The sequence below is a fragment of the Pseudophryne corroboree genome, chromosome 8 (assembly GCF_028390025.1).
Source record: "Pseudophryne corroboree isolate aPseCor3 chromosome 8, aPseCor3.hap2, whole genome shotgun sequence".
In the NCBI taxonomy this organism is placed as follows: Eukaryota; Metazoa; Chordata; class Amphibia; order Anura; family Myobatrachidae; genus Pseudophryne; species Pseudophryne corroboree.
Window position 1 is genome coordinate 394,431,138 of NC_086451.1, and position 18,094 is coordinate 394,449,231.

At 42.9% G+C, this 18,094-nt stretch overlaps 1 protein-coding gene and 1 pseudogene across 8 annotated transcripts in view; both read right to left on the minus strand.

The window, feature by feature from the left end:
- The window catches only part of LOC134949257 (cytochrome P450 2F3-like), a 266,609-nt gene that overhangs the window by 64,899 nt on the left and 183,616 nt on the right, over positions 1-18,094 (minus strand). For all 8 annotated transcript variants that reach the window (XM_063937738.1, XM_063937740.1, XM_063937744.1 and 5 more), the window contains one exon: positions 9,406-9,555. In XM_063937738.1, the coding sequence (XP_063793808.1) occupies positions 9,406-9,555 (150 nt within the window). The remainder of the gene's footprint in view (positions 1-9,405; positions 9,556-18,094) is intronic.
- Positions 2,152-2,268, minus strand: LOC134950064 (5S ribosomal RNA; annotated as a pseudogene).

Genomic DNA, 18,094 nt, shown 5'->3' on the forward strand with positions numbered 1-18,094 from the left:
AGCGATGCACTATCACCGGTGCTAGATTGGCCTGCATGCAGGATCAATCTAGCAGGTTTCTCACTTCAGCGCTGTGTGAAGTAAGTGGCCCCCATCCTCGTCCCCCTTTACTCAGCAAATCGCGCTGTGCTGAGCATGGAGGAGAGATGTGTGCTGAGCGGTCTGTGGAGGTCATTCCGAGTTGTTCGCTCGTTAGCTGCTTTTAGCAGCATTGTACATGCTAGGCAGCCACCCTCTGGGAGTGTTTCTTAGCTTAGCAGAATAGCGAACGAAAGATTAGCAGAATTGCGAATACATAATTCTTAGCAGTTTCTGAGTAGCTCCAGACTTACTCCTACACTGCGATCAGCTTAGTCCGTTTCATTCCTGGTTTGACGTCACAAACACACCCTGCATTCGGCCACCCACTCCCGCGTTTCTCCAGCCACTCCTGTATTTTATCCTGGCACGCCTGCGTTTTTCCACACACTCCCAGAAAACGCTCAGTTTCCGCCCAGAAACACTCACTTCCTGTCAATCACACTCCCATCACTTCAACGATGAAAAATCTTTGTTTGGCCGTGAGTAAATCTACTAAGTTTTGTGCTAAAATACTTAGCGCATGCGCACTGCGTACCATGCGCATTTTTGCCTTAATCGCTCCGTTGCGAAAATCAGCAACGAGCGAACAACTCGGAATGACCTCCTGTGTTAAGATCGCTCAGCACACATCTCTCCCGTTAGTACTGGGCTTTAGTAGCCACTCTGCACTTTATGTAAATTGTGCATGCAGAACAAAGCTGGAAGCAATTGCAGCACCGAGGCTGGTGACAAATAGTACAGACAATAGCCTTCCTGCATTTAGGCGCGTGAGTCCTAAAAGGGGGTCATCTTGTGGGAAGGGGCATTGCATTGTTGCTAGTCTCCCGTCTCATCACTATGAATGCATGTCCTCACAGGAAGTCCTCTGTTTACATCACTCTGGGGCATAGGCGTTGGAATTAGGGGAGGTGGGGGGGGGCAAGGGGGCAGCATGCCCCCCACCCAAACATGATTGAGGCGCAGGCATGGGGAGGGGGGAGCGCTTACCCCCAAGATCACTGCAGAGACTGTGACTTCAAAACTCTGGCGTCGCAGCGTGCTGCCCCGTGTCCTGACTCCTGTCCAGTTGGCTCTTCACAGAGGCATTGCTGAGAGGAGGCAGGGATATCACAACAGGCTCAGCTTGGCCACGCCTTCTCCCAGTAATGCATCTGAGAGCCGGCTAGGACAGGAGGACACGGGGCAGCACGCTGCGGCGCTGGAGTTTTGAATCAGATTCTCTGCGGTGATCTGGGGGGTAAGTGCTCCCTGCGTGGGGTGGGGTGATGGTGGATAATTGTGTGAGGGGGAGCGCCAACATTTATTTATATATATGCCCCCCCCCACATCAACACGTTCTGGCGCCCCTGCTCTGGGGGCATGACCAGGCCTCCTGGAGATGCTGGGCTGCCCTATGAGACTCTAGCTGCAGAGTTGCCCCGGTGCCCCCACAAGTCTTAATCTGGCCCTGATTCTTTTTCTATGGAGACCAGCACTGACATTTTTTGGTTGTTTAAGTAACTATGTTAGAGAAAAGAAGACTCTAGTGTGGGCGCACTCTTGAGGATCGGTAAATACCGGGTGTCAATATGTTTGAACACTAATAAAACATAGCTTTTATTATATTACCACTAAAAGGTCATGTAGCTCACAGTGCCACATTACCCAAATGTGAAAAAAGGATAGATATAGATATTAGAGACAAGTGAGGAACAAAATATAAATTCTAGATTTTATTCAGTGCTAGAAACTTAAATGTTTTAAAAAAAGGAAAAAATATTTAATGTTCTGGTCACTAAATCCCTTACTTGAGAATAGGGGGTATACAGCCATATATCTGGGCTGTACCCTGCCACCCTGACCAGTACAAAAATTGTATTGATAGGGCCACACGTGGCAAACAAAAAGGGGGCGCACTGTACCCCACCTGGGTTAAGGCAGCACCGTATACTGGATAAGAGTATATTATTTCACTAGGAAGTAATGATTAGATTAATTAACTTAAATAGATTGTGCACACTGGCAGAAGACAGAAGAAAGGACAAGGGGAGCTTCTGCTGTTGGTGTTGAGAGTTCCTCCGGTCCCTGTAGATCCTACAACACCCGGTATTCCCAGGAAGTCTCCCTCCAGGTACTAATCAGGCCCAGGCCGCTTGGCTTCCGGGATCAAACGAGATCGGGCATATATGGGATGGTATGGTAGTAGGATCCCCAGACTGATAGAGGCACCAATGAGAGAGCACCGAAAAGATATGATAATGGTAGTCTTGTATATAACAGGAGATATAAACTAAAGATGGGTGAATCTGCTGTCTGTGTTAGGCAGGAATAAACCTGGATCTCAGATGAGAGTTCACCGAATAAGTGAAGTATGGAAAAAAAATTTGGAGAAAATTGAGACCAGTGTGCACAAGAAGGTATTGAGTGATAAAATGATGTTCAATAGATGAGAATGGAGTTTGGAATAGTCAGTCTCAGCAAGTAGCAATATGTTGCAATCTCTCCTTATAAATAAAAGGATACAATTTATTTGCTACAAAGATGAGTTTTTAAGCCATTCTCACCACACTATTGTTGCGGGTGGTATTGCTTTGTATCACACCCAGTTAGTTTCACTAATTGCCAAATTATACAATGCACATTTAGCTATAATCACAGGTGCTGAATTAAGTGCATTACAAACAATGGCTATAGATCAGAATATTCCATGTGTACCAACAAAAATACCTCCGCAGATATACGTACATTATCAACTATAATGTTGTATAATAATAATAATAATAATAATAATAATAATAGCATCCATCCTAGTAGTTGAACAATAATATAGTGCAAAAAATTCACTCTGTAGTGTGGGTATATACCTCTAGAAGCTGACCCCAACACACACTGTAATGTGCTGGCTGGCTACTGAAAACTAACTGCAACACTAAAACTGCCTAGCTTACAATCGGGTGAATCTATTACATTAAATAATGGCCGGCACTAGCCCCTGGATCCTGGGGCAGTGCCTGTACATTGTGTGTAAATGATACTGTTCTGCAGCGAGGGAAAGAATTGGAAGCCAGAGGAGTTAACGTGCAAAAATGCTCCGATTATCCTCCGGCTGTTACCTGGATCCCAGTCAGGGAACAGAGGCTGCTATTACGGTGCTCCTTAGTTTTGGTGGGCTGGTGGCTGGATTGGAAAACGTTTCGCCTGACAAGCGGGCTTGTTCACTTCCGAAATAGGGGGTTGACCTACACTGTGAGGCTGCACTAAGGGGTTTAAATTTCCTGTTCACAATACGGCAGCCAATCAGCTAAAAACGGAGTCATGTAAGATTATGACTCACTGCCTATCTGCAAGGACATCAGGCCGCTACCTCATATCTGGTCGGTCGGTTGCTAGGCAACCGTTTGTTATGCCGGCCGGAGCTCCTGTTTGGTGTCCCTGTGACAGGTACAAGTAAAATGAAGTGAGGTTTAAAAGGAGGAATGTCTCCCCACAGTGTCTCTAAATCTATTGGAGGCGCAGGTACGGAGGGCAGATTGATGAGGGCAGGGCCGTCTTAACAGCAGTGTAGGCCCCTGGGCACAGCAATGCACTGGGCCCCCTACCCATCCTCCAGCGGTAGGGGTGGGGGGTGCTATCAGTGCAGCTGTGATGTCCCGCGGGTGGTAGGGGGTGTTCTATCTTCAGCTCAGCATGTAGGACCTGGAACAGTAAATTCTGATAATTACTCCTTTACTGCACAGATGGGGCTAAACTGTAGAAGGGGGCATTGGGCTGAATGAAGGGGCCCTGTTACATGAATTCCAGAGTGGTAGCGGGTGTTTAATACGTAGGGGAGGGGTGGATAGTGGAGTGGGCTTAATATTTATCATTTTCCGTTGGGAGGGCAGCTTGCTTGACTGCAGATATCTCAAGTTTCTGATAATATATTTCTTAGCTTTGAATGAGATAAAAAAAACTAGAGTCCCACCTTTCAGAAGGTTCTGGGGACTTGGGGATCAGAGTTCAGGAGCCAGAGCAATTCACCAACGAAAATCTAAAACTGCATATTAGGCGTGCGGAGCTGGAGCAGGGACCAGCTGCTTGAAGGATGATATCTCGGGTTCTGGGCATAGTAGAGATAAGCTACTAGTGTCCACCAAAAGGGGAGAGTCACAGCTTTTAGCTTATACCCTCACAAATACTCTAAGTCAGACAAAACCCAAGATATCAGGCTGGGAAGTGCAATTAACAGGCTTGGTTGGGGACCCATGCTTTAATGTCAGATATCTCCGGTTCCCCAGGGCCGATTTTCAAAAATCTGGTACCCCTGGAAAGAGGGGACCCTCAGCTATCAGCCTAGGGCCCTTATACTCCGGGGGCCCTTGGGCAAGAGCCCATTGAGCCCATACGAAAAGACGGCCCTGGATGAGGGTTCAGAAACACCTAAATCCCGTCCACCCGCATCTGACTGACGTCATGTCCCATTTGCGGTCAGCTGGTTGTTAAGCAACCAGTTTGGTATCTCGGCCGGGGCTGCGGTATTTGTCCCTATTGTGGGCATAGATATCAATGTGTTTAAGGCAGCGGTGAAATATATGTACTGCTGAACTAGAATGCTCATAATAGAGTATGTCCATTGAGCTGAATTATTGGTCTCGGTCTTATATTCAGGTTACGATTTTTAGTTTATTGTGTTAATTATTTTCAAGGTTTATTCTAAAACTCATAACTATTGTCCTCACTTGTATAAGTGAGAGCGAGCTATATGGAAATGTGATCATATGAATATTCAGGAACATATTGCAGTGTCTTCACTTAGAAGCACTGCTTTTTGTGAGACCTGATTCAGTGACTGGAATTATGCCCCCTCACACTGCATCTTAAAAGAGACGCTTTGGCTGGTTGCTAGGCAACCAGTCAATGCTGGGGCTAATGAAAAATAGTTCAAAGTACTGATATTAGTTAACAGATGGACAGGAATAATAGCTAGATGAGAGAAAAATTGAAGGAAAATGAATGATAAATTGAGAAATCGAGAAATCAATTAAGAAGTTAATTATATATATATATATATATATATATATATATTAAGGTGAATGTTACAGTATGTGACTGCATAACGATATATCTATAAATATATTAAATGGGGTATCAGACATATATTGTCCGGAAGAGAAGCAACATCTGCTGCATGTTCAAATGTGCCATAGGTGAAATCTATTAGAGTGTCTCGAATGACAAGCTTGGTGAATATTTAAAAAAAAATGGCTATTACCGTCTATTGCATGCCATAATAAGTGAACACAAAGGGATAGGCCCAATGAAAGTGTATTACTGTGCCATGATTGACTCATAAAAATAAAATATTGATAAAGAGATAAATAAACTAAGAATAAAAAGATATAGGTAACCATTGACAAAAAGACAGCAGTGAAAGGCAATAATTCATACATTGCCAATTGGTTGATAATATCCCTGTCTATTAATATAGATATTACTGTACAGATATTACTGTATTCACCAAAAGACGTCATCAGAGAGCAATGGAAGCAATAGGAGGCAATACCTCATACGTAGCCTATTGGGTAAGGATATGCATAATGAAGATATATGTCCCTATATATTCACATAAGCTGAGTATATCACTATGCTGTTCTGGATTCACCAGAAAAGTATACGCCTGAAGTCAATGGAAGTGACTGGCTGAAAATGTGAAAATAAAATGTGAAAAATAAAATGTGAAAATAAAGCTGTCGCGTTATAGGGTCAAAAAAGTGTATAAGTGAAATATTGCATATATTCAAGTCATATGTGCTCGTCTATTAAGACGATACACTGGAGAGTGCCAAAAAAAGAGAACCGAAAACATGTACTCGTCAGTTGTGACGATATCTTGGTTACGTGGCAAAAAGTGGGTGACGGGAAAAGAAAACTGAGTGTGTGTGACTGTATGTTGCGAATTAGTGAATTATAAGGTGAAGTAAGACGTGAGAGTAACCAAGGGGCAGGACGGTGGTTAGACCATGGTGCAAACGTTTGTGAATATGAAGAAGGGGTGGCAAATAAAACGAAAGCATCTGAGCCCCCAGGTGAAAACACTGAAAAAGCTGAAAAACATTGTTCATGACAAGAGGCCTGCCATACCGACAATGGGCCTAGATTAACCTGAAACTATGAGTGAATAAAAGTACCATATATGTATCTTCATGCCAGGATAGGCATTTTGCAGACTATATTGCTTACTCAATTGCAATTCGGAACTACACTCCTGTGAGTGACAGCCGAAAAAGGTGTAATGAGGAAACATTATGACTGATGAAAATTGGTAAATAGTGTTCTCCTATACTATCTAGTGGTGTACAGGTGAACATTTAGGACAGCAGTCCTGCCTGATTTAGAGAGCCCAACTAATTGGCCTACGAGCCGGTATAAACTACAAGGGGTTTTCTTAGGGAAACAGAGAGGAAGATTTGTTTGGCTCTATAGGAAGGAAGACACCGAAGTTGATATGCTCATTGAGCCCTAGGGGTTTGAGCCCACCCAGTCGGAACGGCCACTCACTATCCTTCCTGAGGAGCTCTTTCATGACATCTCCTCCTCTGATCCCCAGATTGATCTGTTCTAATCCGAAGACTTTAAGATCCTGAGTGGAGCCTTTATGTTTGAAATTAAAATGTCGCGCTACGGAAGTCAGTTGTTTCATCCGCGCAATATCCAAAGTGGCATTGCGAACATTCCCCACATGTTCAAGAATTCTCTCTATGAACTTCCGTGAGGTAATCCCAACATATTTGAGATTACACTCACAAATGATGCAATAGACCAAGGCCTGTGTATTGCAATTGAAGTATTGTAGGATTTTTATCTCCTGTCCATATCTATCTATTTGTTTTTTTTGGATATGTGTACAAGCTTTACAGTGACCACACGGAAATGTTACTGTCACTGTCGGTCTTTTGTAGTTCCCAGTGTCCAGATGACTTCTGAGTAATAGATCTCTGATGTTTTTGAATCTTCGCCAGCTTATATGTAATTTGGTGTCAGTAATGGAGGAGAGATCCGGATCTAACTTAAAATTGGCATGTGTTTTTCTATAGCATTTTTCATAAGCTTCCACTCAGGGCAAAAAATCCCTATGAATCTCACTGGGGCATCTTTCTCAGGATGTACCTGCTTCTCACTAAAGATTAGGACATCCCTATTGGTTTTAGTTACAATAGCTTGAGCGCTATAGTGCAGCCAATAGCCTTCCCGCACGTTTTAGGCGCATGAGTCCTAAAAGGGGGTCACCTTGTGGGAAGGGGCATTGCATTGTGGCTAGTCTCCCGTCTCATCACTATGAACGCATGTCCTCACAGGAAGTCCTCTGTTTACATCACTCTGGGGCATAGGCGTTTTGCAATTGGGGGGGGGGGGCAAGGGGGCAGCATGCCCCCCACCCAAACATGACTGAGGTGCAGGCATGGGGAGGGGGAGCGCTTACCCCCAAGATCACCGCAGAGACTGTGACTTCAAAACTCTGGCGTCGCAGCGTGCTGCTCCGTGTCCTGACTCCTGTCCAGTTGGCTCTTCACAGAGGCATTGCTGAGAGGAGGCAGGGATGTCACAACAGGCTCAGCTTGGCCACGCCTCCTCCCAGTAATGCATCTGAGAGCCGGCTAGGACAGGAGGACACGGGGCAGCACGCTGCGGCGCTGGAGTTTTTAATCAGATTCTCTGCGGTGATCTGGGGGGTAAGTGCTCCCTGCGTGGGGTGGGGTGATGGTGGATAATTGTGTGAGGGGGAGCGCCAACATTTATTTATATATATGCCTCCCCCCACATCAACACGTTCTGGCGCCCCTGCTCTGGGGGCATGCCCAGGCCTCCTGGAGATGCTGGGCTGCCCTATGAGACTCTAGCGGCAGGGTTTCCCCGGTGCCCCCACAAGTATTAATCTGGCTTGATTCTTTTCCTATGGAGACCAGCACTGACATTTTTTGGTTGTTCTCATTTTGTTGTTTGTTTTAGATAAACACTTATTAATGTCATTTAGAATTAAACTCTTGATGAGCCAGCTAAGCAATACTCACTGACCTGTGCTAAGGGTTATTTTTTATTACCAAGCCGAACGATAAGAAATGGCCCGATTTAGGCTTTATGTTCCACTTAGTACAAAAAAAAATAATTGTCAGGAAAACATAAAAGTTATTGGCCAAAGAAAACTGCTTTATTACAAGAATAAAGCATTTTCTTTTTATTTTCAGCTGTTATTGCCATCCCCAGATCAATTCAACATACTATGTAAGATAATTTATTTTTTTCCCAGTAGATAAATTACTACTATTGTACAGTATACATTGTATTTTTTTTTTTTGCTGCTCCATTGACAGTCTTTTTTTATCTGTGAACTTTATTCATTTATTTTTATTTATAACCATGGTTATATGTAATTACATTTGAATATCTATAGTGTAAGATTATACCTTATTCATATCAACATCATGTAAGGCAAAGGATTGAGTTTTTTATAATAGGAATAATCCCCCAACCTACAAAACCATGACTTCCAGTAGACCAGAAACTGCTTTCACCTCTGCTGGCACCTACTTCTTGTTGTTTTCAAACAGTTTTTATTGGTCTACAGCAGAGGTTCCCAAACTGTGTGCCGTGGCTCCCTGGGGTGCCTCGGGACACTTGCAGGGGTGCCCTGGGTTGGTGGTCCAGGACCAATTCAAATTATTCATGGTCAATATAATAGGCAAAACCAGTGCTGGTGGCTGCCAGTCATAAAATATGTGGCCAAACAGAAGCAAATCTTGTTCCTCACCACACAACTGACCCTAAAGATGACATATAAATGCGATCTACTTGATGTAACATTTCTTTCTAAATTTCTCAATAATACATTTTTGGCCTAGGGGTGCCGTGAAAAAAATTATGATATTCTAGGGTGCCGTGATTCAAAGAAGTTTGGAAATCACTGGTCTACAGTGCAGATCAAGTTACAGGTTACAAAGTAACCACAATCTGATAAAGTAAACATTGCAAAAGTTCTGTTGAACTGTATCAAAATAGTGTCACTCTGTCAAAATATTTGTAAAACAAATAATTAACTTTGATTTAAGGATAAGGAATGGGGGGCAAGAGTGAGAAAAGTGGGATTAAAATACAAATCTGCAAAGAGCTAATTGCCAAAGGGTGAGTGTAGTCAGCCATGTAGGAAACAGTCTAAAATATGTAGTCAATATTATTACATGATCTATGGCTGCTACACTCTCTAAGTGTCTTTAAAGAGTTAGTGTGTTTGAAATGTGATCCATCTTAGAAATATACTACATGTGAAATAAATATTCAGATCAGTCAAAAAGTTTATATAAAATATTTTACCCTTTGTTTTCTCAAACTCCTTGATGAGGAAATGTGCCTCCTCCAGTATCCGTTCTTCCACACTCTGCTTCCCCATCCCAAAATTCCTCAGAGTTTGCAGAACGAAGCGCCTGCGTTTCATCCACATCTCACCGTTGGTAAAAGCCATATCTATGGTGTAAAAAATGTTGGTATATAATCAAAAATTCCAGAGATTATAATCAAACACATTCAAAAGAGCCAAAAGTGTTCATTAAAGGTATGTGATTGCATAAAAAAATGTGTGGCATAGCTACATTGTGATTACTTCACATGTATATATTTTATTTATTTATTAACAATTTTATATAGCGCAGCAAATTCCGTTGCACTTTACAACTGTTCACACTTAGAAGATCAAACTGGGTAAAAACAAACAGTCATAGAGGTAGGAGGACAGGAGGCGGTCAAGATCCCGCCGGACAGAATCCCGGCGGTCGGAATACCGATGCCGGAATCCCGACCGGCACAATCCCGACATATTCTCCCTCTGTGGGTGTCCACGACACCCATAGAGGGAGAATATAATAGTGTGCCGAGCGTAGTGAGGCACCTTGCCCGCAAGGGGCTGCGTTCCGCTCGCCACCCCTGTCGGGATTGTGTGGTCGGGATTCTGGCGTCGGTATTTCAACCACCGGGATCCCGTCCAGCGGGAGTTAGTACTGATCCCAGGAGGACATGTATGCTGAATTCCATAGAGTGAAAGCAGCAGACACACGCAGGTCAATTTACTAAGGTGGCAGTTTTTTTAGAACTGGTGATGTTGCTCATAGCAACCAATCAGATTCTACTTAACATTTATCTAGCTGCTTCTGGAAGATAATAGATAGAATCTGATTGGTTGCTATGGGCAACATCACCAGTTCTAAAAAGCTCCCACCTTAGTAAATTTACTCCACGGTATGCATGCAAACTTATAGCAAATGCTCTGACTAGTGAGAATGCTGATATGCAGGTGAATGAATGATGCAAGAAGTCCCATGCATTTTCCCAATCAGTTCCTGGTACCCTCAGAGTCATAGGCATTTATTTCTATAATGGATGCAATGTGTGCAGTGCACACGAGCCCCTGGGTCCATGAGGGGCCCACACTGCACACATTTTTAATACTTACCTTTCTGAAGTCCAGCATAGGGGGCTGCAGTCGCAGAGAAAATCACCACCAAAATTGCCGCCGCACATGTGCTGTAGTGATTGTGGTCTCTGGAACATAGCGGGCGCCATGTTTCCTGAGACCTGCGCTGGAGTCTACGGTGATGTACAGAGGAGGAGGCCCACCCAGAGGTGCACACAGGCCCCCTCCTCTGTTAAAACACCCCTGCTTAGAGTCAAGTGTTAAGCTTCAGTTAAAGTGTGAGGGCAGTGAGTGTTGAAAAAGGAGTGCACCAGAGTCTCTACTGAGCATTTCTTGAGAAACTGTGTGAGACTGTGAGAAATACAGAAGTCTCCTTCTTACTTCCTATGACATACCTGTTTAATAGGTGCTATAAAGCAACTCCGGGATCCCTACATTGCTACCAATATGCAGCATCCACTCACTGGCTAGTAAGCTGTATAAAACCCCACTCCCCTCAAGCTCCTCTTCATCAACCACTGCACATGTAACAGTGAGTTTTGCTGTACTTGCTATCCATCAATAAACTAACCAATACCACTGATTAGGTAACTGGGCTGTTCATAGCTTAAGTCATCTTCTGGTGTGTGCCGATATAATATTGCAATATCAATACCTGCACATACATCATTTCTAATAGTGTCAGCAAAGAAGCTAGTCAGTACACAGAAGCTGCATAGTTATGTCTGTAAGAAGCACGAATACAGGAGCTACACCCAAAATGGGATTTATCAAGCTAAAACATGTAGAGAATTATAAAACCTAGAAGTTTTCTATGGAAATGCAATTGACGTGTGAAAGTTTGTGGAAGGTCAATGTAGAATCAGATGCAGGTCCAAGCCCAGATGATGTAGAGATGGCCATGTGCACTACTGGTTTAAGTTTAGAGAAAGAAGTCTACCATATTACACATAGGATGACATCAGCTAAAGACATGTAAACGGCACAACAGGCAGCATATCAAGATAGAAGTCTTATGTGCAGAACAAACCTAAAATTAAATGAATGCAGCAGTATGAGTGATTAAATAGACAATAATATGTCTGTTTCTGTGCAACTAATGTTGTTGGAGTGCAAGTAGACGATGAAGAGATTATTACAACAATGTTACAAAACTCGATGCCTAAATTTAACTTCTTAGTTATGGCGTTGGAGTCAGACACAAAAAAAAATCACAGAAAAAGAGGAGAATATATAAAATATTATATGTATTATGTTTCAGGCACAAACTTTCAAAAGTAAATTAATATATGCTGATCATTCAATTAAGATGTGCAGCTCCCAAAAGATAATCAGGACAGTTACCTGGTAAAGAAATTCAGTAAAATGATATAATGATATACAACTGCGAGCACTCTCAGTTATATATCTTTATACCGTAATATCTTACAAAAATAAAAAAAAACCAGAGACAGTCAGAGCAAAGTTATTAAAGTTGCAAGAACATGTGCGCTGTGTGTCATGTGTGGAGACTACTGCATTGCATACAAAAATTAAAAAAATTCAAGTGTAAGTGCTACAATTGTCACAAGATAGGTCATTAAACATTTGAGTACATGCAAAAGAATGTGAATCTTATGCAAAACAAGAAATGCAGTGGTTAAGATGAATCAGCACTGAGTGTTGCAGATAGCCACAGAAAAGAATTCTGATACAGTATATCAACATGCAACAAGACATTACAGCAGCAATGAGGAGCTATTAAACATATTAACCAAATGTGGCCCTATCACAAGCAAAGCGATTGGCAAACAAATGCTTATACTGTAACTACAAAAACTTGATCAATTAAAGCTCGCTTAAAGATTGGAATAAGAACAAAAGTCACAGAAATCCAAGATGTACCAGAGATGGTAAAAAAAATCGTATCACTATAAGGGTCCTAGAACGGAGAGGCCACAGTTCATTGCGCTAAAGGAAAGTACACTGTGCAAAACAGAAGAGGGACTGTACAGTATCTACAGGATCAGCAATTGTATATCCTCAGAGTCGGACTGGAACACAGGAGTACCAGGGAAACTACTGGTGGGCCCCACTGCCTGAGTGCCCACTCCTTCCTCTAGGGATCAGGTTCCAGGCTGTACACTTGTATTATACATGGTAGATATGTTGCATTACTGTACTAGACTATTGTGTATTTCAAGCCTCTGTGGAGGCTGGCCACACACCCTTTGTAGGCTGGCCACACCTTTAAGTATGGGCCCCTATCACTGCATTCCCCCGGTGGGCCCTTTATGCCCCAGTCCGACACTGTATATCCTTGATGTACATATTGATGGTTTTAGTGGGTGATGATTCTCTTCCTAAGGAGGCTAGAGCTCACAAGGATCTTCTGTGCATTGACCCTTGTACACCCCTGGTTGAGACTTTTAGAACTCTTCAGTAGGTCTTCTAGTGTATAATAGCCGCTTTTCCTTTAAGGCGCAATGTGCCTACCGGTACTCGGATGCCACCAGGAATTTGCCACTGAAGGTAGTACAAGCTCAACCAGGAGTGACCTGAATCAGTGCCAGTAGGGGAGAACACAAAGTAAAACTAAGAATTAGACAAGAGATGGACAGAGCAAAGGGAAGGAAAACAATGGAGACTAGGAGGTAACTGAGGAGCGAGGAAAGAAATAACAAACAAGTCTGAGAGAATAAAGAAATAACAGAGACAGAAACTCTAACATAGAACATTTGGTCATCTCGGATATAACAGTTTTGAAAAGCTACAGATAGTCACAGGAATGTCTGTTACTAATGCAGCGAAACCCGTATGTGTGAGCTGTATTGTGGGGAAAGATTTGTCCGCCATATCCAAAATCAACAAACTGAGATACAAAACCACTTGAAATAGTACATTCATATGTGTGTGGTCTAATAGAAGTAAAGTCTGAGAGTGGATAAAGACATTTTGTGAAGTTTATAGATGACTTTACAAGGATAACACGTGTGTACTTCATCAGAGAAACATCTGAAGTGGCTAAAAAGATTGCAGATTACAAGAGACTAACTGCTCACAGACTCAAACCCCGAGATCTTTTAATGGTGGAGAAATACTCCTGAGCAAAACAGTATCAGTGAATAGGCAAACCACACACTAAAGAAGAGAGTAAAATGCATGCTAAAGGTTGCAAGCCTAGACAAGCAGACCAGAAGCCTTATCCACTGCAGACTATATCAAGTATTGTAATTGCCCTGAAGGACATAACATTTATTGAAGCATGGTCAAAGAGAAAACTAAGTGTAAAGTATCTAGGAGCTTTTGGAGGTGTTGCCTATGTCCATTTATCAAAGAGGGAAGAAGTATTCCGGGTTCAAAATCAGTGAAGTGTATCATGGCTGGCTATTGCCATGAAAGCAATGGCTACAGATTATGGATTCAAATATCAAAAGACAGTCAAGTCTAGAGATGTTATCTCCAAAGAAACAACTCAAGTTGAAGAAAAGTTGGAAACTGATATGTAAAGCAAGCATGTGTCACGGGATATACCAGCAGCTGAAGATATATCTGAGTCAGAGACTATTATCATGGACATTAACCATAGAGGAGATCTTAGCCACCTATGAGGTATGATGAAGAACTTGCAAACATCACTTTCAGTGAGCCCTGGAACATCCAGAAGCCAAAGTCAAAATCATATTGGTACGAATGGAAGTTCATGATAGGGAAAAGGACTTTACAATATGTAAAGGCCACGAGTATGAGAGGCACCAAGAAACAGTACAGTGACAGCAGTCACAAGTTTGTGAGTTGAGAGCCTGTTGCCATGGTCCATGCTGTCAGTGAGGGGACTCTTACTGATATATTTGCTGAGAAGACCAAACAAGAGCCACATGATATCTTGATGCCTTTTGATGTGTTAAATCCAATTTATTTTGAAGGTCGCTATGGGAAGGCTGAACTTACATGTTTGTGTAACATTGAAAAGCTTGTAGCAAGAAGGTGTAGAAAGAAGAGTGCACTACTGTGAAGACTTCAGTCTTCCTGTCTTCCAGGGAGAATTTATGCACTACCATAAGATGGCCACCAAGTTCACTACTGAGCATCTTGAGAAACTGTAAGATGGTGTAGAGTGACATGGTGAAAAACAAGACTCCTGATTAGCTCCTATGAGAGACCTGGTTAATACTTGCTACAAAGCAGTTCCAGAGTCCCTGCTCCATTACCTATTTGTGAAGGGATGTTCATAGTTTGAGTCATCAGCTGGTGTGTGCCTATATGACTAATATCAACACCTGCATGTCACGGCTGGGTTTGTTTGTGCACCCGGACTAGTACTGGACACTAGGTATGGTCTTGAGCGCTGTGGACAGAACTGGGCCGGCTTAAGAATTGGTCTGCTCATCCAGGTGGGGCAGCCAGGCAGTACGAACTATGATGCAAGGTGACCAGCTATGGGTACTGGAAGGCTCATAGTGGGAGCCACCAGTGCAATGAGTAGTTGGGTTGTCACCTATGGAGAATCACATGAGGACTGGGGAGTAGACGGAATGCAGGGTGGACCAGCAATACAGGAGATGCTCCAGTCACTGGCTGGGACAAGGGTGATAGCTGTGAAGAGACTGGAGTCTATAGGAATGATTGTAGACGAAGACTGAGGACATCAGCGATGACTGTAGAAGAAGGTGAGGGCATCAGCAATAATGGTAGATGAAGCTGAGGACATCAGCAGTGGCTGCAGACGAGACTGAGGATATCAGCAATACTAAAACAAAGCTGAGGACATCAGCAATACTTGAAGGAAGACGAAGCTGAGGACATCAGCAGTAACTGTAGAGGAAGCTGAGGGCATCAGCAATACTTGAAGATGAAGCTGAGGACATCAGCAGTAACTGTAGAGGAAGCTGAGGGCATCAGCAATACTTGAAGATGAAGCTGAGGACATCAGCAGTAACTGTAGAGGAAGCGTAGGGCATCAGCAATACTTGAAGATGGAGCCGAGTATGTCAGCAAAAACTATGGAGGAATCTGAGAGCATCAGCAATACTTGAAGACGAAGCTAAGGATATCAACAATGACTGTGGAGGAAGCTGAGAACATCAGCAATAACTGTTGAGGAAGTTGAGGCAGAGGCAGAACTCTGGGAGGCAGCGGAGTCATCTGCCGCCGGGCTCCTGCTCTGAAGGGGGGCACCTCTCCTCCCATTCTGTGACACCATTGAATTAAGTTAATTGATAGATGTCGCTGTTTTTTCAGTGGCCGACTTCCTCACTGGTCTTGCACTTTACAAATCACACCCTCTTTATTATACTGAATATACTCATTTTACAAGTATCACACCCAGGATTAGAAGCCACAACCTATTACACTGGAAGCAGACACCTTACTGATGAAGCTATTTGTTCCTGTATAGGAAATATGAGAATTTTAACTATATGAAGATACTTCTCTGACAATTACACATAACTTCATATATTTAGAATTCTCATGCTTCTTCTACAGGAGCAAATAGCTCCATCAGTAAGGTGTCTGCTGTCAGTGTAACAGGTCATGGGTTCTAATCCTGGGTATGACTGCTAAGAAATGTGTGATTTAAAATAAAATACAATTAAATAATAATTTTATTTATATAGCGCTCTTTCTCCATAAGGACTCAAGGCGCTTAACAGATACATAGCATAATACAGTACAGAAAATAATGAAGTACAGAACAGATTTTCATAAAATACAAAAGCATGGAGATACTAAAGGGACATTACATTATGGAAATGCTTGAGTAAACAGGAAAGTCTTGAGTCTACTTTTGAAGGATTCTATAGTTGGGGCCTCTCACACTGTGCGGGGAAGTGAGTTCCATAGAGTTGGAGCCGCATGACTAAAAGCTCGACCCCCAGATGAATTACGGGAGATTCTAGGTACTGCTAAAATAAAAGTCCTTCATCTACAGATTGCAGTAATCGAGTGGGGCAGTATGGGGTCAGTAGCTGCTTCAGGTACCATGGGCAATGGTCATGTAATGCTTTGAAACTCAGTAAGCCAATAAATGTATAAATACAGTATATAAATTGTTTTCAGAACACTCCATACAAACACACACACACACACACACACACACACACACACACACACACACACACACACACACACACATATATATATATATATATATATATATATACACACGCACACATACATACATACATACATACATACATACATACATACATATATTTATCTTAATATAGGAAATAGGGGGCACCAATATTTATCTTGCCTCCGGGCGACTGTGATGAACTTACGCCACTGAGTTGAGGACATCAGAAATACTTGAAGACGAAGCTGAGGATATCAGCAATGACTGTGGGGGAAGCTGAGGACATCAACAATACTGGAAGACGAATCTGAGGATATCAGCTATGACTGTGGAGGAAGCTGAGGACATAAGCAATACTTGCAGACAAAGCTGAGGACGTCAGGAATACTAGGAGACGAAGCTGAGGATAGCAGCAATACTGGAAGACAAAGCTGAGGATATCAGCAAAGACTGAGGAGGAAGCAGAGGACGTCAGCAATAATTGAAGACAAAGCTGAGGGCATCAGCAATATTTGGAGTCGAAGCTGAGGATGTCAGCAATACTTGAAGATGAAGCTGAGGATAACAACAATGATGGTGGAGGAAGCTGAGGACGTCAGCAATACTCAAAGACGAAGCTGAGGATATCAGCAATGACTGTAGGAAGCTGAAGACGTCAGCAATACTTGAAGACGAAGCTGAGGGCATCAGCAATACTTGGAGATGAAGCTGAGGATGTCAGCAATACTTGAAGATGAAGCTGAGGATAACGGCAATGACTGTGGAGGAAGCTGAGGACATTAGCAATACTTGAAGACGAAGTTGAGGATATCAGCAATGATTGTGTAGGAAGCTGAGGACATCAGAAATACTTGAAGACAAAGTTGAAGATATCAGCAATGATTGTGTAGGAAACTGAGGACATCAGCAATACTTGAAGATGAAGCTGAGGATATCAGCAATGACTGTGGAGGAAGCTGAGGACATCAGCAATACTCGAAGATGAAGCTGAAGATATCAGCAATGACTGTGGAGGAAGCTGAGGATGTCAGCAATACTGGAAGACTAAGCTGAGGATATCAGAAATGGCTGTGGAGGAAGCTGAGGACGTCAGAAATACTTGAAGACGAAGCTGAGGACATCAGCAATACTTGGAGACAAAGCTGAGGATGTCAGGCTGGGGATATCAGCAATGACTGGAGGAAGCTGAGGACGTCAGCAATACTGGAAGACGAAGCGGAGGGCATCTGCAATACTTGGAGACAAAGCTGAGGATGTCAGCAATGACTGTGGAGGAAGCTGAGGATGTCAGCAATACTTGGAGATGAAGCTGAGGATATCAGCAATGACTGTGGAGGAAGTTGAGGATCTCCGCAGTACTTGAAGACGAAGCTGAGGATATCAGCAATGACTGTGGAGGAAGATGAGGACATCAGAAATACTTGAAGACAAAGTTGATTATATCAGAAATGATTGTGTAGGAAACTGAGGACATCAGCAATACTTGAAGATGAAGCTGAGGATATCAGTAATGACTGTGGAGGAAGCTGAGGACATCA